Raw genomic sequence first — 19458 nt, forward strand, 5'->3', positions numbered from 1 at the left:
TGGTACTAGCTGCCCAACACTTGGCCTGACAGTCCCAACTTGAAATGTGAACTGTCACATATGGTAGCATGAATGCTCCTGACCTGACATCTGAAATTCCTTAGATCCACCACCCAGAAGACCAAGATGGGTTACGTTAAGGAATGAGGAGATGAGGACAAAAGCTGAAATCAAGGATAAGCAGCTCCATACTATGGCCGTATGGGCACATAATGGGGTTTGAGCCTGCAAGAACAAACCTAAACAAATTTGGAAAGAGAGGTGGAAGGAAAGCAACCTGTAGGAAGACCCAGTACACACTGGATGGCTGTGACCAAGGATGGTCTCACTGCCAGAGGAAGGAAATGGATTATTTTCTCCATGACAAGTTATACATGGACAGAAGGAAGTGGAAGAGGCTCATTAACAGCATCCAGAAAACTGGAACTGTGCAATAGTGGTTATTATTATTATTATTATTATTATTATTATTATTACTATTATTATTATGACAATGATCCATATTGTGATACAGATGCTTATGATATCTGACGATTAGATACAAGGTGTCGTTGGTGTAGGCAATTTATTTACAATCATTCATTTGAAGTGACTGCTGATAGTCTTTGTTTTACCAATGAAGAAGTAAGAATATGTGCCTCAGCTAGAATACACAGGGCAGGTAGAACAACAGAAACATTAACAATGGCAGGATATGTGGGATAATTTATTATTATGATGGATGTTATAGTACCTAACAAGTACAGTACAAATGTCTTATGTGGCAAGCTGTCACTTGGAAGATAGTGTAATTTAATAGTCAAAAGTCTGATGTAGATACAGATTTATACTCTAACACTGTAGTTCAGAGTGGTATCATGCAAAAAGGGGCACTGTTTTCCTCATTTTAGAGGGGGCATTACTCAGTTTCTCTACAGCCACAGCAGTTGATGAGATTTGCTTCCATACAAACTGAACTGTAGGATACAACAACATTTAAAAGGATTATGAAATTTTGTTGAAATTACAAATATTCTCGTATCATCAGCTTTATTAAGCATCGAAATCATACCTATTGGTGAGACGTGAAAATCTGTGCCGGACTGGGTAAGCTGCAAGCTATGGGGGGATACACACTGTGGCATATGGACGTTTGGATTGGTCCTGGAAGGGTGCTTGGATAGCCGAGATGGTTAAGGCAACCACTTGCAATAAGCGGAAACCTGGATTAGAGTTCCGGCCTGGTACAAATTACAACAGGTAGGACTACCATGCCTAATACAACAGGTGTCAAAAGTATTCACAACTGATGAAATTATGTAATATTACTACAGCTGCAGATTATCATAAAAGTTTGTTCCTTTAGACATGCATGTATGTTTGAAGGAACAGATGCTGTAATAATAAATTTAAAAACAAAATGTTAATGTTGTTGTTGTGATCTTCACTGGTTTGATGCAACTCTCCATACTACTCTATCCTGTGCAAGGCTCTTCATCTCCAAATAACTACTGCAAACTATATCTTTCTGAATCTGCTTACTGTATTCACCTCTTGGTCTCCCTCTACGATTTTTACCCCCCATACTTCCCTCCAATACTAAATTGATGATCCCTTGGTGTCTAAGAATGTGTCCTATCAATTGAACCCTTTTTTTGGTTACATTGAGCCACAAATTTCTTGTCTCCCCAATTCCATTCAGTACCTCCTCGTTACATACGCGATCAGCCCATCTAACCTTCAGCATTCTTCTGTAGCACCTCATTTCAAAAGCTTCTATTCTCTTGTTGTTTAAACTGTTTATTGTCCATGCTTCACTTCCATACATGGTTACACTCCAGACAGATACCTACAGAAAAGACTTTCTAACACTTACATCTATATTTGATGTTGACAGATTTCTCTTAGTCAGGAATGATCTTCTTGCCACTGCCAGTCTGCATTTTATATCCTCTCTACTTTAGCCATCATCAGTTATTTTTCTGCCCAAATAACATGACTCATTTACTACTTTAAGCGTCTCATTTCCTAATCTGATCCCCATAGCATCATCTGAGTAAAATGTTTATGAGAATTCAGTTATTTATTACAATTTGTTTGTTGTTTTTTTTTTTTAGACTGTTTTCATTCTTGCTGTATCTCAAAACTAATAAAATGCACAATCTTTGTTTTGGTATAAATGAGAAGTGGTATCACTGCATTTGATCACTGTCAGATTGTGTTTACCTGAGAGGGGACATTCCATCTCCAAGGCTTTGTATACACTAAGTTTTTCACATGCCACAAAGTAAGGTTGTGCCATGAGTTTCTGGTTTGGGAAAATATGCGGCTGGTAGATTCTATGACAATGGGCATTGCCAGCAAACCATACTCCAATTCAATGCTGGACAACAACATGGACAAGAAGTGGACATATTCAAATGTAGGAGATTTTTTAGATGTGACGAAATGGGTCCTGATATATATGTCAACATCCATTGCCAACAAACAACAGAAAACTACTTCAGATTACGTGCATTTGTTTGTTTGTTTACAGCACCCCACTGCTAATCTGCATTCTAAGGAAGATGATCACCCTGTCACACCTAAAATTTGTGACCATTATTGCAGACTCTAAAATGTATAGCCATGTGATGAATCTAAAATCTGTTGCACTGTTCATTATTCCTGATGATGTGTTACAGAGAATGTATACCCTTAAGCAAAACGTATTATCTATATTCACAGCCCCAGCTCTACTGTAAATCAGCAACAATCTGTAACATCATGAAAAAAATATTGCCACCAATATTTGTGTAATGGTGAGCAAGACACTTCTGACATCTGTGGATTTAATTTATTGGCTTTACAATAAATATCTCGAATGTGTCAAACATAGTCAAACACCGAGTTACTTCTCTGGTATCACCGAGATAATCTGGCAAATAATAACTACCAAGATTCTCTTTATTGTAAATGCAATGTTAATGTAACATTGCTATTACGTGGATGAGAGCAAACTCAGTAAATACGAGGAGCAAAAGTATGCTGCAGTCTTCAGTATCTGCTCAGGGGTGACAGCGCCACTACTCTAACACTGTTGGTGCAGGTACTTCAGGAGTCGACAGTTGCTCAATAACATCCAGGGAACAAAATCCTGTTAGCTGAAACGAACTCACTGTGTGAGTCTATCTAAAGAAAGCAGAGCGCCCAAACCTACATAGAGACATGGATGGCAAGAAACTCGGCAAGCAGCTGGCATGGGTGGTTAATGACTAAGCGACAACAACAACACTTGACACAAAGTGCAAGGTGAACCCCATGGTGGTTAAGGTCAGTGTGAGCACTTCCCACTCTGCTAACTGCTGCTCGCCAATAAACAGTTTCATCAACAGGTCCACCCCTACTATGTGAAGCCTTGACAGGTTTTCGAACTACTCTGCTCATGACAGTTAATCTGCCTCCACATTGCAATGTTCATTGGTGGGCATACTGAAAAGTCTTACTTTAGGACTAAATAATTACTAATAATAAACAAACAGTACACTTTTTACCGGTATTCATGTGATGCTGACAGAAGTGTATACCTGTCAGGATACTGAAAGCATTTGGAGGCAGCGAAGTTAGAACCATTTCCTCCATAAATACTGAAATGCTCTTTTATCAATGTATAGTGAATTCGAACATATAACTTTCCAACTTGTTATCTGGTAAGAGCACAGCAATACCGATGGAACCAATGTAGAAAGTGAAATAATATTTCCTATGTACAGATTATTTTTAAAACAAAAGTCAATATGATGACAGATTACTGTACTTAACTAATCTGATGGAAAATCCACAATGTAATATGTGTACTGGAAGATCACTTTACACACACACACACACACACACACACACACACACAGAAAGAGAGAGAGAGAGAGAGAGAGAGTTAGTTAGTTTTGATTTATGAAGTGACGATATGGTGAATACTTACTTAATAGTCTGTTTTCAACTGTTACAAGCTGGAATGTGTTCTTTGTCTCCAGCACAACCAGACCCTGCTTGCCAACAAGGCTTGGACATCGAGAACGAGTGACTGTCAAAAGACATCCATGATAATCGGCTTTCATGAGCAGTCTTGAAACATGGTCCCAGTGCTTGTCTGTTGGTTCTGCAGTAAAGCTGAAGAAAACACAGCACTCTGATTATTGCAACACATAGCACATGAATAAATGCTTAAAAAGATAATGAATTGTATGTGATTAAAGAAGGGCATCAGAATGGTCCTCATCCCTCTAAACTCAATCCTTTCCAACCAAAAACCTTTAAATTTGATTTTAAAGCATTTTGTTTCAGTTTACAGTTGACTATTTACCCCTGCAAAATATATCAGTAACATTTTTCTTCCGCAGATATAGAAGTCATATTCTATTTCAAAGATTATTCATTTCTCTTCTTGTTTGCGACTAATGATTCACAAACACAGATTACTGTTTAAACATAAGTTTTTCCATAATACCTTCCACCCCCCCCCCCCCCCTCCCAACCCCAAAAGAAAGAGAGAGAGAGAGAGAGAGAGAGAGAGAGAGAGAGAGAGAGAGGGGGGGGGGGGGGAGATATTTTATCGTGAACTACAAGACAAATTATTTACTAGAGTGTCATAAAATTATTTTAGAATGAAAATTGCTAGCGGATAAAATATATATGGGATTTATTAGACAGGGAGGTAGCCTCCCAAGAGTTGGCCCATGATTGTGAGAAGTGGGATTTGATGTGAAGCCGTAAATCCACTGCAGGAGGGGTTACAGAGAATGGGGGCTAAGGGACTGCTCCCCCCAGCCAAACAATCAGTAAGCTCATTACCTGGGATACCCACATGGCCAGGGACCCAAAGGAAGTCAACGGAACAAGCAGCACGGGGAAGATCAGCGAGATGGTCATGGATGGCCGACACCAGGGGATGGCGGGAAAAACACTGGTCAATAGCCACTCATTGAGTTCGTACATAACAAAACGCAGTTGTGTTGGGACTGTTTAATAAAGGTAAGGGCTTGGGAAATTACCATAAATTCCACAGTAAAAACCCCACATGTAGGTGGCAGAAGATGATTTTCCGTGCCAACAGAGGACGTGAAGGCATATCCCACACGATTGAGAGATTTAGAGCCATCAGTGTAAAAAACAACATCATCCGGAAACTCCCATAAAATTTGGCGGAAGAAACAACGAAAGACCATCGGGGAAACGGAATCTTTCAGACCTCGGTGGAGATCCATCCGAATTCGGGGCCGAGGAACTAACCAAGGGGGAGTGTTGGGGAGGGAGTGTGGGAGACAGGACAAAGAAGGAAGCTGAAAATCATGGTGAAGAGATGCCAGGCGGAGCCCAACCGGTAAATCCGCCCAAGGCCGGGAATCAGGTGGGTGACGTCCATGGTCTGGGAACAGGACAGAATGGGAAGGATGAGTGGGAAAGGAATGGACAGCAATTGCATAAGAAACCAGAAGCTGGGGCTGCTGAACAGAAAGGTGGGAGGATCCCAGCTTCAACCAGGAGACTATCAACAGGGCTAGTAGGGAAGGCACCGGTGGCCAAACAGATACCACGATGGTGGACCAGATCCAGCAGGTGCAGTGTGGAAGGAGCAGCCGAACCATAAACTTGACAACCATAGTCCAAGCGAGGCAGCACTAAAGCCCAATAAAGGGAGAGAAGGATGGAGCGGTCCACACCCCCAAAAGGTGTGGGCAAGGAAGCGAAGGACATTGAGTTTACGGAAACATCCTACATTCAGAAGTCTGATATGAGGCAGCCAAGTGAGCTTGTTGTCGAAAAGAAGACCCAGGAAATGAAACTATGGGACCACAGGTAATTGTTGTGCATCGAGATAGAGCTCCGGATCAGGATGGTTCGTAGTATGGTGACAGAAGTGGACCACCCGCGATTTTAAAGGAGAGAACTGAAACCCGTGTGAGAGGGTCCATGCATAGGCACGCTGTATAGCTCCCTGGAGCTGCCGCTCTGCAGAGGCCATTGAAGAGCAACTAACCCAAATGCAGAAATCATCCACATACAGAGCAGGGCCAACCAAAGGACTGACAGAGGCCCCAAGTCCATCGATAGCGATGAGCAAAAGAAGTACACTCAATACAGAACCCTGTGGGATGCCATTCTCCTGGGTCCATGGAGAACTAAAAACAGTACCAACTCGAACCCTGAACAACCGATGGATCAGGAACTGGTGGATAAAAATCGGGAGTGGGCCCCGAAGACCCCACTGATGAAGTGTAAGTAAGATGTGATGGTGCCAAGCTGTGTCATAGGCCTTGCAAAGGTTGAAAAATACTGCAACCAAATGGCAGTGCTGGGAAAAAGCCTGCCGAACTGTGGATTCCAAGAGAAGTAAATGATCGATCGGACACCATCCCTCTCCGAAGCCACACTGGTAAGGGGACAATAGATCCCGAGATTCGAGGACCCAATTGAGCTGACGGGCTACCATCCGTTCAAGTAACCTACAAACAACATTTGTCAGACTAATTGGCTGATAGCTTTCGACAAACAGGGGGTTATTACCAGACTTAAGGAGAGGAACTACGAGGCTATCCCTCCTCTGAGAAGGGAAGTCACCCTGGAGCCAAATACGGTTTAACACCCGGAGAAGATTTTGCCATTGTGGAGCACTGAGATGTTGAATCAGTTGGTTATGGATGGAGTCTGGGCTAGGGGCCGTATCATGAGAAGAAGAAAGTGCGGAAAGAAGTTCCCATTCAGTAAAAGGTTTGTTGTAAGATTCTGACTGACAAGGGGTAAAACATAAGGTGGAAGCTTCGGCCCACTGTTTCTGGTGAAGGATAGCAGCCGGATAGGAGGCTGATGCTGATGCTGTTGCAAAATGGGTCACAAGATGTTCCGTGAGAATCACCGGGTCCGTGCAAAGGTCATCCAGGAGGTGAAGGCCTGGGAGGGTGGACTGCCCGATGGCAACCTTGGAGAGAGCAAAGTGTACCCCATACCCATGACATACGGACAGTAGAACCGAGGCAAGAAAAAAAGCGATCCCAACACATCCGTTTGCTCTGTTTGATTAAGTAACGGGCTTTAGCGCAAAGGCGTTTAAAGGTTATAAGGTTGGCAACAGATGGGTGCCTCTTAAAGTGTTGCAAAGCTCGACGGCGATCACGGATGGCAATGGCAATGGCTGTACTCCACCACGGGACTTGCCAGTGGCAAAATGGTCCAGACGAGTGCTTTACAGCAAGGCCAGCAGCGTGAATGATCACGTCAGACATGTCACGGAGGATGTCATCAATACAATCTGACAAAGAGGGAGAAAACACGACCTGTGCCATGTATAGAGGCCAAGCGGCATTTTGGAAAGACCAACGAGGTAACCTGTCCATCAGGGAGTGGGAAGGGAGCGAGAGAATCAATGAGAAATGGTCACTATTACAAAAGCTGTCATGTGGCGACCAGTGTAATGAAGGGAGGAGGGAGGGAGAAGAAAGAGAAAGATCAATGGCAGAAAAGGTACCATGACCAGCACTGAAATGAGTAGGGGAGCCATCATTAAGAAGGCACAAGTCATGGTCTGTAATGAACTGGTCTATGAGAAGACCTCGTCTAGATGGAAATGCACTGCCCCACAAGGGATGATGAGCATTAAAATCCCCGAGGAGGAGGAAATTGCTAAAGAAGGGCAGTTAAGGCAGCAGGTGTAAGAGTCCTGTCAGGAGGGAGATAAAGATTGCAAACCGTTACCTCAGAGTCCAGGTGGACACTAACAGCAACCGCTTCCAATGTGGTTTGAAGAAGAATCTACGTGCTAGCAACGTCTGTATGGACCGACATACAAACGCCACCAGAGGTCTGCAGGGGGCCAACAGAAAACACAGAACCCACAGAGGGGCGGTGAGTGATCATGAGTAAAATGAGATTCCTGTAGAACCACACAAGTTGCAGAGTAAGACGAAATAAGGGATTTCAACTCCGGAAGGTGACGGTAATAGCCATTACAATTCCACTGGATAACCACAGAACGATATTTCAAGTGGGGGTTGAACAGGCTAAAGCCAGTCATGGCGCCGGGTCACCACCTGTCACCAACAAGGTGGGGGCGACATCCATAAACAACAGAGCAGAATCAGGTTGTGAAGCCGCGGATGAGACCTCTGGTGACATCAGAGGCTCCTTGTCCCGCGACTTACGTCTCTTCTTCTTTTCTGTTTTGAGATCAAGGAGTGCTGTCTGGCATAAAGGGACCAGCTGCAGCAAGATCGGGAACAGAAAGAGATCGGACGACCTAGGGGCCCACAAACTGGGTTCTCGCAGTCGTCGCGTGGCAGCAGACATTTGGCCTGGAAGGTGCCGGGAAGGGGTATCCCAGGAGGGGCGCCCTTGACCGGCAGGCGCTGAAGAAGTGGGACACTTCTCTGGCTGGGGAGGGGGATTGGCGCCCGGAGGAGAGGGTGTGGGAGCCGCAGGGGAGGGGGAGAGGAGAGTGGTTCGGGACTGAGGTAAGGAAGGGGGTGGAAGGGGTGAAGATGTAACTAAAGCATAACTAGACGCCATGGACTCAGGGTGAAGACGTGCGTACTTCTTACGAGCCTCAGTGTAGGTTAAACAATTAAGGGACATACACTCCTGTATCTTCTTTTCCTTCTTATATACTGGGCAATCTGGTGAATGTGGAGAATGATTTCCATGACAATTAACACACACAGGAGGGGGAACACAGGGACTCCCCTCACGGAGTGGACGTCCACAGTCACCAGAGAGAGGGGCCTGTGAACAGTGGGAAGACGTGTCCAAAATGCAAGCACTTAAAACACCTCATAGCAGGTGGGATGTATGGCTTCAAATCACATCGATAAACCATAATCTTTACTTTCTCAGGGAGGGTACCCCCTTCAAAGGCCAGGATAAAGGCACCAGTATCAATGTGATTGTCCTTCGGATCCTTCTGAACACGCCAAACAAAGTGAACACCCCGCCGTCCGAGATTGTCCCGAAGTTCCTCATCAGTTTGAAGGATGAAGTCCCTGTGAAAAATCACACCTTGAACCATATTTAGAGACTGGTGGGGGTAATGGACACAGGAATTGTGCCAAGATGGCTACAGGCACGAAGGGCCGCAGACTGGCAGCTGAAGCAGTTTTGATCAACAACGAACCTGACCACATCTTGCTGAGAGAGCCCACTTTGCCAAACTTGTCTTCAATGTGTTCCACAAAAAATAAAGGTTTGACACTGGTGAAAGTATCCCCATCAGTCCTGGTGCAGACTAGATAGCAGGGGAAAGGTTTCGCCCCTAGCGGATGGGCCTGACCCTCCTCCCAGGGGTTAGCCATGGAAGGGAAGGCCAAAGGGGCAGGAGAAGCAGCACTAAAAGAATCAGTTCCACGCAGAGAGACAGCCGCAGAAGAACAGCCAGAGTTCTGGACCCGTATGCATTTAATTTGCATAGCATCCGCCCTGATACAACCCACTCCGATCAAGGGCTCTACCCACGGGTGCCACCCAGCCACAATAAGGGCTGTCTGGCACGCCGGCCATTGCCATTGCCGGGAGTTCCGATGCTCCAGGACGACAAGCAACCACTCCTAGGCTTACATGAGGAGGTCACAGCTCAGGTATCAGAAGTGTGATCCCTGTGTGTTCAGGGGGCTCAGGAGGGCACACGTCGGAGACACTAGGTAAAGTGTCTTCCCCAAATGGCTCACACTACGGAAGAGAAATTTAGTAATGGAGGTCAAACCCCAGTGGGGGGGCCAGGTAATGCCAAAAGGATGAGGTGATTATGCTGCCGATTAACACGCAGTACTGAGTTTTTTTAGCAGGTGGTAACAGTCATATCACCTTCCTGCATTCTTCTGCAATTAGTTTAGGGCATTCCATTGAGTAAAATCAACACACCACGCAGAGAAACAAAGAAACAACAAAAGTGAATCACGCTGTTACATTACTAGCCAAAAGTGTTGTCTGCAACTGACTGTGGCAACTGGCACCTGAGGTAGCAGACAAATACAATGATAGCGAACAGAATAGAAAGTGTGATCAAGTTCATTCTTAGATTGGTTGCTACTATTGTAGCTGTCCTGTAAACAAAAACTTTTGCATTGTGATCCCGTTCTACCTGAGTGATGGCACCTCTATACTCATCATTGGCACTCAGGGTTCAACAATGAGGCCCAAATCAACTTGTCAACAGCACTGAAGGAAATCCTCGAGGTCGTGTTTGTTAGTTGGTTTGTGGGATTGAAGGGCCCAGACTACTAGGGCCATCGGTCCCTTTTTCCATGAACTTGAAACACCCACAAATAATAAAAAGAAATAATGGGGATGACAAGAGACGACACAGGACAAGAAAGACATAGACAGAGAGCAGAAAAAAGGAATTAAAATCACACTGAGTGTGACAGTGGTTGGCTGACCATACAAGCAAAAAGGAAAAGCCAACCACCAAGAAACGCACTAAAAACCCCAGTCTAAAATCGTAGGCACGAAGCGAGACTTGACACAAAAAAAGGCAAACACTTAGATCAAGTGATAAAAAACTCCTGCAAGAATAAAACTCAAAACTAAATCAGCCATTGCAACGTCATCTGATAAAAGTGCAAGGAGCGTATCAGGCAGCGCAAACGTGAAAGAAGGGTGTGCCATTCTTCACCCCAGGTGCGAAGTACCTTCTGCCGCAAAACTGACCTGAGGTCACTCTCTGAAAGGCCAATCTCCAAGGCTGGTGCACTGACAGCCTGTTTGGCCATCGTGTCAACACGTTCATTTCCTGGGATGCCGACATGACCCAGAGTCCACACAAAGACCACAGAGCGGCTGCAACAGGCAAGAGTATGGAGGGACTCCTGGATAGCCATCATCAGACGAGAGTGAGGGAAACACTTGTCGGTAACTCGTAAACCACTCATGGGGTCACTACAGATAACGAAGGACTCACCTGAGCAGGAACGGATATACTGTAGGGTGGGAGAGATGGCGACCAGCTCAGCAGTGAAAGCACTGCAGCCAGCCGGCAATGAGTGTTGTTTGTAATGATCATCTAGAGTAAGAGCATAACCGACACGAACAGCAACCACTGAACCGTCAGTATAGACAATGTCAGAGCCTTGGAACGCGGCAAGCAGTGAAAGAAAGCGGCGGTGGAGGGCCTCAGGAGGAACCGAGTCCTTTGGGCCCTGTGCCAAATCGAGCCGAAGGCATGGGTGGGGCACACACCAAGGGGGTACACGCAGAGGGACCTGGAAAAGAGGTGGAAGAGGGAAACTCTCAAACCCCGAGAGAAGAGCTCTGACTCGAATCGCGATCGTACACCTTGACCGGGGCCGCCACTCCGGAAGATGGACGACCAACTGAGAGAACAGGAGACGATAATTGGGATGCCTGGGCAAGTTACAAACCTGTGTAGCATAAGCGGCCAGTAATTATTGGGGCTGGAACTGCAATGGAGTGACACCTACCTCTACAAGCATGCTGTTGACAGGGCTTGTCCGGAAAGCTCCAGTGGCAAGTCGGATCCCGCTGTGAAGGATGGGGTCCAGCAAACGCAATGCAGAAGGGGATGCCGAACCATAAGCCAGGCTCCCACAATCTAGACGGGACTGAATTAACGCCTGGTACAGCCGTAGAAGGGTAGACCGATCGGCACCCCAGCTGGTGCGACTCAAGCAACGAAGAGGATTAAGATGCCGCCAGCACGTCTGTTTAAATTGCCGAATATGAGGGAGCCAAGTCAATCGGGTATCAAAAACCAATCCCACAAACCAATGTGTCTCTACCACAGCAAGAGGTTCACCGTCAAGATAAAGCCGTGGCTCAGGGTGAACAGTCTGTCGCCGGCAGAAATGCATAACGCAGATCTTTGTGGCCGAAAACTGGAATCCATGCTCTACAGCCCATGACTGCGCCTTGCTGATAGCGCCCTGCAGCTGCCGTTCAACAGCTGTGCCAGTAGAGCTATAGTATAGGTAGAAATCGTCAGCATACAAGGAAGGTGAGACGAACATTCCCACTGCTGCAGCGAGCCCATTAATTGCAATTAAAAAGAGGCAGACACTTAAGACAGATCCTTGCGGTACCCCATAATCCTGAACTTGGGAGGAACTATGGGAGACCGCAACTTGCACGCGGAAGAAACAAAGTGACACTCAAGTAGCCAACTCAGTTTCCGGTTCACCATGCGTTCGAGCAACTTGCAAAAAACATTGGTAAGGCTAATGGGGCGGTAGCTGTCCACCTCCAGTGGGTTCTTGCCATGTTTTAACAAGGGGATTACGATGCCATTGAGACGGGAACTCACCCTCAACCCAGATACAGTTGAAAAGGTCGAGGAGGCGTTGTTGGCAGCCCACCGAGAGGTGTTTGAACACCTGACAGTGCATGCGATCTGGCCCGGGAGCCTTATCAGGGCAAGCGGCTAGGGGACTTTGGAATTCCCACTCACTGAACGGAGCACTGTACTATTCAGGGCGGCGCGTGTGAAATGAAAGGCTCCGAAATTCTTTCAGGGAGTGGAAGGCCAGTGGGTAATTCGCAGGGGTGTGGAACTCTGACCAAAATGCTCCACTAAGCGGTTTGCAATTGTGTCGGAGTCAGTAAAGACTGCTCCATTCAGTGAAAGCGCAGGTAAACTTACGGGGGTCCGATAGCCATAGAGTCGCCTAATCTTGGCCCACACCTGTGATGGAGAGGTACGGAGGCCAATGGTGGAGACATACCTTTCCCAGTACTCCTGCTTGCGATGGCGAATGAGGCAGCGGCCTCGCGCACGGAGCCGTTCAAAGGCGATGAGGTGTGCCAATGAGGATTGCCGCTTGTGACGCTGCAGTGCCTGCCTGCGATCTTTAATCGCCTCAGCGATCTTGGGCGACCACCAAGGCACAGTCCTCCTGAGGGGACCCAGAAGAACAGGGAATTGCAGATTCTGCAGCAGAAATGATTCCGGTGGTGACCAAGTGAACCACCACATCAATGGCGTCATGGGAAAGAGGCTCAATGGTGGCAATGGAGGTGAAAAAGTCCCAGTCAGCCTTATTCATAGGCCATCTGGAGGGGCGCTCAGAAGAGTGATGCTGTGGCAGCGACAGAAAGATCGGAAAGTGGTCACTACCGCAGAAGTCATCATGCACACTCCATTGGACAGATGGTAATAGGCTAGGGCTGCAGATTGAAAGGTCGATGGCTGAGTACGTGCCATGCGCCACACTGAAATGTGTGAAAGCACCAGTATTTAAAAGAGAAAGGTCAAGCTGTGCCAATACTTGCTCAACGATGCTGCCTTAGCCTGTTGCCACTGATCCACCCCACAGATGGTTATGGGCGTCGAAGTCACCAAGTAACAGAAAAGGTGGCGGCAGTGCAGCCAGGACATGCTGCGGGATATCACCATCCGGTGGAAGATAGAGACTGCACACAATAACAGTCTGAGGTGTCCACACCCCAACAACGACAGCCTCTAAAGGTGTTTGTAGAGGGACAGACTCGCTGTAAAGAGAGTGAAGGACGTAGATGCACACGCCACCAGATACCCTCTCATAAGCTGCCCGGTTCTTATAATAATCCCAATAGCCATGGAGGGCAGTTTCCTGAAGAGCAATGCAGAGGAAAGGGTGAAGACTGAGAAGTTGTCAGAGCTCAGCAAGATGGCGGAAAAAACTGCTGCAGTTCCACTGAAGGATTACACTGTCCATGGCCGAGAAAGGCGTGAAGGGACCGAGGAGGCAGATTACGCCACTGGGTCACCTGCTGCCACTGACTGAGTACCGACGGGAGTGATATCCATCATGTCTGAGGGACCGGCGAAATCTAGGTCCTCGGCTGATGCCAGAATCTCCATCACATCCTCAGATGCAGAGCTTGTAGGTAGTGGTGGAGTGGGTGCCACCACAATTTCCTTGCTCTTAGGGGCCTTCGATTTCGATTTCTCAAGCTTTTCCTTTGGTTGCCCTTGCTGGAGGGACTGAAGAGGACCGTGAAGCCCTATGATCAGCTACCTGGGGCTTCTTCAGCCCCTGGGGGGTGTCTGGTATGCCACTGGTAGGAACCTGGGAAGGGAGTAACCCAAGGGATCCCTTCCCAGCGAGAGAAGCCGAAGAAGACTAACGCTTCTCCAGCTTAGAAGTGGGGACTGGTGTCCCCGATGGTTGAGGGGGATGCTGGCCCGAGGTAGGTGGTGCGGGAACAACAGGGAGGGGAGTGCCCCCCCACCATCAAGGGGGCAGGTGTGGTCCTTCGGCTCTAAGAGCTGACTGTATGTAGTGCAACGGATGGAGTTGTAACAGGCGTGACAGTGGCGGCATAAGATGACATCATGCGCACGGTATAAAGCCGTTCAAATTTCCGTTTAGCCTCAGTGTAGGTCATTCGGTCCAGGGTCTTTTATTCCATTATTTTCCATTCCTTCTATAGAATTTTACAGTCCGGCAAACAAGGGGGATGGTGCTCTCCACAGCTGACACAGATGGGAGGCGGGGCACATGGAGTATCGGGGTGGGACATATGAGGCTGGAAGCACAGTGGGAAGACATATGGCCGAACTTCTAACACTTGAAGCACCGCATCGGGGGAGGGATATATGGCTTGACATCACAGCGGTAGACCATCATCTTCACCTTTTCGGGTAATGTGTCACCCTCGAAGGCCAAGATGAAGACACTGATGGCAACCTGATTATCCCTCAGGCCCCGATGGACGCACCAGACGAAATGGACACCTCATCGCTCTAAGTTGGCGCGCAGCTCGTCATCGGAGTGTAAAAGAAGGTCCCTGTGGAAGATAATGCCCTGGACCATATTTAAGCTTTTATGGGGCATGATAGTAACAGAAACGTCCCCCAGCTTCTTACAAGGGAGTAATGCCCGTGACTGGGCAGAGGATGCTGTTTTTATCAAGACTGACCCAGACTGCATTTTTGACAATCCCTCCACCGCCCTCAACTTGTCCTCTAACTGCTCTTCAAAGAACTGTGGCTTCATGGACACAAACGATTCCCCTTCAGCTCTCCTACAGACTAGATACCAGGGCAAATACGTCTCACTGTCATTCATAGCCTTTCGTTCCTCCCATGGTATGGCCAGGGAGGGAAACGATTTGGAGTCATACATGTTTGCATTAAAGTGAACCCTTAAATACTTAGAGACTGCTGGTGGTTGGCCACCAGCACAAGATGATGTGCCATGCTTTATTGCGTGTCATCCACTCTGATGCCACCTACTCCAACCAAGGGCCCTCCCCAAGGGCACCACCCAGCCACATCAAGGGCCGCCTGGCAGGATGGCCATTGCTGGGAGTCCAGATGACCCAGGGAGATAGGCATCTACTCCTTGGAATACGTGGGGAGTTAACGGCGCAGGCATCAGTAGAGCGATCCCTGTGTTGTCAGGGGGCTACAACCAACAGGGTACATGACCGCCCCACCACAACTGACTGGCTACCGTGCTGGATGTTAGGTGGAAAGTGGTCCACGGTTGTCATCAGTGCAGAAAACGACACTGCAGAGTGCATGGCAGAAATTGCACCCAGGAATGTATCCTCGCCCAAGAGATGGAGAGCGAGCGGGACTGCAATGCAACGACGGACAAGCTGGCTAAAGGTCTCAATGCACGATGAACACAGTGCACTAAGTAAGGCGCCCTTCCCCAATTGGCTCGCTCTTTGGAATAATTTTGAATTATGGTGGTCAAACCCAAGACGGGACCATCACATAAGGGCCGAAACATTTGAGACTCCTTTTAGTCACCTCTTACAACAGGCAGAAATACCACGAGCCTATTCTTGCCCCCAGAATCCGCAGGGGGATCGAGGCCATGTTTACGAGGTGTGTGAGAAAAGTCATAAGACTCATAACACTACAGATCATCTGGCAAGTGATTTTCTACTTGAGTATGCCAGTGTCTTTATAACTACCAGATTCTCAGTCCAAGTTTCAGCTCCATACACCTATCATGTGACTTTTGAGAGCACCATCAGTGAAATTGTGTTTCTGTTGTGTATCACAAAAATGGAACAGTGGAATGTAGAGCAACATTATGCTATCAAGTTTTGTGTTAAACTTGAGGAATCCACAAGTGTGACCTTTGAAACGTTGAAACAGGCCTATGGGGAACATTCCTTATTAACAGCACAAGTTCTTCACTGGCACAAATCATTTTTGGAAGGCCAAGAATACATGAAGATGTACCTCACTCAGGGACTCGTAACTTCAAAAACTGCTCCTCCAGGACAAATTGTTAACCAAGTGTTTTACAAAGATGTTCATGAAAGGTTGAGAAAAAGAATGAATTGGGCGAGACTGACTGGACATTGCTGGCGAGTGGATGCTGCGTCTGACAAAGCCCCATGTCTCATGGCTACTTCCATCATGGAATTTTTGACTGCAGAAGGCATACCTGAGTCCTTGTGATTTTTTTCCTTTTCCTAAAATTGAAAAGGATCATTAAAGGACATCATTTTGGCACTCTGGAGAACATTCAAAAGAATGTGACAAACATGTTAAAAGCTTTACCAGTTGGAGGTTTTCAGCATTGTTACCAAGACTGGGAACAATGATTCTGTTGGTGTACATCTGCTGAAAGGGACAATACTGTTGTTAAAAAAAATAAAAGCTTTAGTAGATAAGAAATCAGTCTCATTACTTTTCTCACACACCTTGTGAACTAATCAATAGCATCTGAGCTGCAGTCAGGCATACCTACAGAAATTCTCCAATGGACTACTAAGAACTGTCAAGTTGATATGATTTCAGTTTGTGTCTGAAGGTGGTAGGTCATCGAAGACTTATTTCTGAATACCTCACTATTTTTTGTGCCACAGTAAATCTGAATGATATACAGTACAAGTAACCTCTACTTCTAGAATAATATCAATCAGTATTAATGTTTTCAATCTATTATTAACTGTTGACAACAAACTTCATAAGGGGGTATACGTGGGACACTACTGTCAGCTTGTAGGGTGGACGCCACATTTTATCCTTATTTAATGCTTCTGTGCAACGAACACTGTTTTCCTCAATGACAAGATCCCAGAATACAATGGCTTAAGATATTAGTGAATGAAAATAATAAAACAACAATATTGGGAAAAGGACAGATTCCTACTCACCATAAAGATGACCAATTTAGGCCAAAACACACACACACACACACACACACACACACACACACACACACACAAAAGCAAGCAAGCACAACTCATGCAAACATTTACAGCTAACACTGTCAGTCCAACCGGAATGTGACTGCCACATGAATAGCAACTGGTGTGGGCCAGTGAAGGGGGATGGATAGCACGGTAAGATGGAGGGAGAGTAGAGCTTGTATAGCAGGCATGCAGGGACTACAGACCGTCAGGTGCAGTGTTAGGAGGTGCAGTGCTTGGAGGGGAGGGGGGGGGGGGCAGAAAAGAAGGGGAGCAGGTAACGGGAAAGGATGGGCTGGTACGGTGGCAGAGGGTGGTGTCATACAAAAAGGGAGAGGGAGAGGGAAAGGGAAAAAAGTGGACAAGGGGGCAGAAACTGTAGGCTCAAGGGTGCAAGGGTGTGGGGACATTAGGTTACTGTAGGTTGAGGACGGGATAATTTCAGAAATGGAGAATGTGCCATAAGGATAATTCCCATCTGCACAGTTCAGAAAAGCTGGTGGTGCAAGGGAGGATCCAGATGGCATGGGGTTGTGAAGCAATCACTGATGTATAGCATGTTATGTTCAGCTGCATGTTGTGCTAGAGAGTGGTCTACCTTGCTCTTGGCTACAGTTGGGCGTGGCCATTTGGTGGACAGCTGCTCTCTGGATGGCAAGGTCTTAAGTGAGGGATTCTTTAATGCTGAATGGATGGCAGCTGTCAAAATACAGGAACTGTTGGTTGGTGGGTTTAATATGGACAGAGGTGTGGGTGAAGCCATCAGAGAGGAGGGGAGGCAACATCTGAGAAAAAAGCACACTGGGACCAGAGGATCAGCTGAAGTGGATGGGAGAGACGTTGAGGTTGTGAAGAAATGATGATAGGGTGTCTTTGTCCTGAGTCCAGATCATGAAGATGTCATCAATGAACCTGAAGCAGACCAGGTGGTTTGCAGTTGGGGTTTTGGGAGGCTAGTTGGCATTTTTCTTGTTGTTTTAGGGTTTTATGTAGCAGCTGGCTTGCTCCTTGTAGTGGAAGCTGAGTCAGAACACTTCATGAGATCTGTTACCTGTCATAATACCTGATGTATTTAGTCCCCCCCCCCCCCCCCTCTTTAAATCACATCAATGTAGTTGATTCTCTTGAAGTAGAGGTCCTGCTAATCAGTGCCTCTGAAGTTACATACATCTACATCTACATCTACATTGATACTCCGCAAGCCACCCAACGGTGTGTGGCGGAGGGCACTTTACGTGCCACTGTCATTACCTCCCTTTCCTGTTCCAGTCGCGTATGGTTCGCGGGAAGAACGACTGTCTGAAAGCCTCCGTGCGCGCTCTAATCTCTCTAATTTTACATTCGTGATCTCCTCGGGAAGTATAAGTAGGGGGAAGCAATATATTCGATACCTCATCCAGAAACGCACCCTCTCGAAACCTGGCGAGCAAGCTACACCGCGATGCAGAGCGCCTCTCTTGCAGAGTCTGCCACTTGAGTTTATTAAACATCTCCGTAACGCTATCACGGTTACCAAATAACCCAGTGACGAAACGCGCCGCTCTTCTTTGGATCTTCTCTATCTCCTCTGTCAACCCGACCTGGTACGGATCCCACACTGATGAGCAATACTCAAGTATAGGTCGAACAAGTGTTTTGTAAGCCACCTCCTTTGTTGATGGACTACATTTTCTAAGGACTCTCCCAATGAATCTCAACCTGGTACCCGCCTTACCAACAATTAGTTTTATATGATCATTCCACTTCAAATCGTTCCGTACGCATACTCCCAGATATTTTACAGAAGTAACTGCTACCAGTGTTTGTTCCGCTATCATATAATCATACAATAAAGGATCCTTCTTTCTATGTATTCGCAATACATTACATTTGTCTATGTTAAGGGTCAGTTGCCACTCCCTGCACCAAGTGCCTATCCGCTGCAGATCTTCCTGTATTTCGCTACAATTTTCTAATGCAGCAACTTCTCTGTATACTACAGCATCATCCGCGAAAAGCCGCATGGAACTTCCGACACTATCTACTAAGTCATTTATATATATTGTGAAAAGCAATGGTCCCATAACACTCCCCTGTGGCACGCCAGAGGTTACTTTAACGTCTGTAGACGTCTCTCCATTGATAACAACATGCTGTGTTCTGTTTGCTAAAAACTCTTCAATCCAGCCACACAGCTGGTCTGATATTCCGTAGGCTCTTACTTTGTTTATCAGGCGACAGTGCGGAACTGTATCGAACGCCTTCCGGAAGTCAAGAAAAATAGCATCTACCTGGGAGCCTGTATCTAATATTTTCTGGGTCTCATGAACAAATAAGGCGAGTTGGGTCTCACACGATCGCTGTTTCCGGAATCCATGTTGATTC

The 19458-nt window shown here is 46.6% G+C and overlaps 1 protein-coding gene across 2 annotated transcripts in view; it reads right to left on the bottom strand.

Moving 5' to 3' along the window:
- LOC124711671 (ribonuclease P protein subunit p29) overlaps nt 1–19458 on the bottom strand; it is a 102003-nt gene that overhangs the window by 30573 nt on the left and 51972 nt on the right. For both annotated transcript variants that reach the window (XM_047241864.1, XM_047241863.1), the window contains exon 4: nt 3938–4125. In XM_047241864.1, the coding sequence (XP_047097820.1) occupies nt 3938–4125 (188 nt within the window). The remainder of the gene's footprint in view (nt 1–3937; nt 4126–19458) is intronic.

This window comes from Schistocerca piceifrons, chromosome 8, assembly GCF_021461385.2.
Source record: "Schistocerca piceifrons isolate TAMUIC-IGC-003096 chromosome 8, iqSchPice1.1, whole genome shotgun sequence".
Lineage (NCBI taxonomy): Eukaryota > Metazoa > Arthropoda > Insecta > Orthoptera > Acrididae > Schistocerca > Schistocerca piceifrons.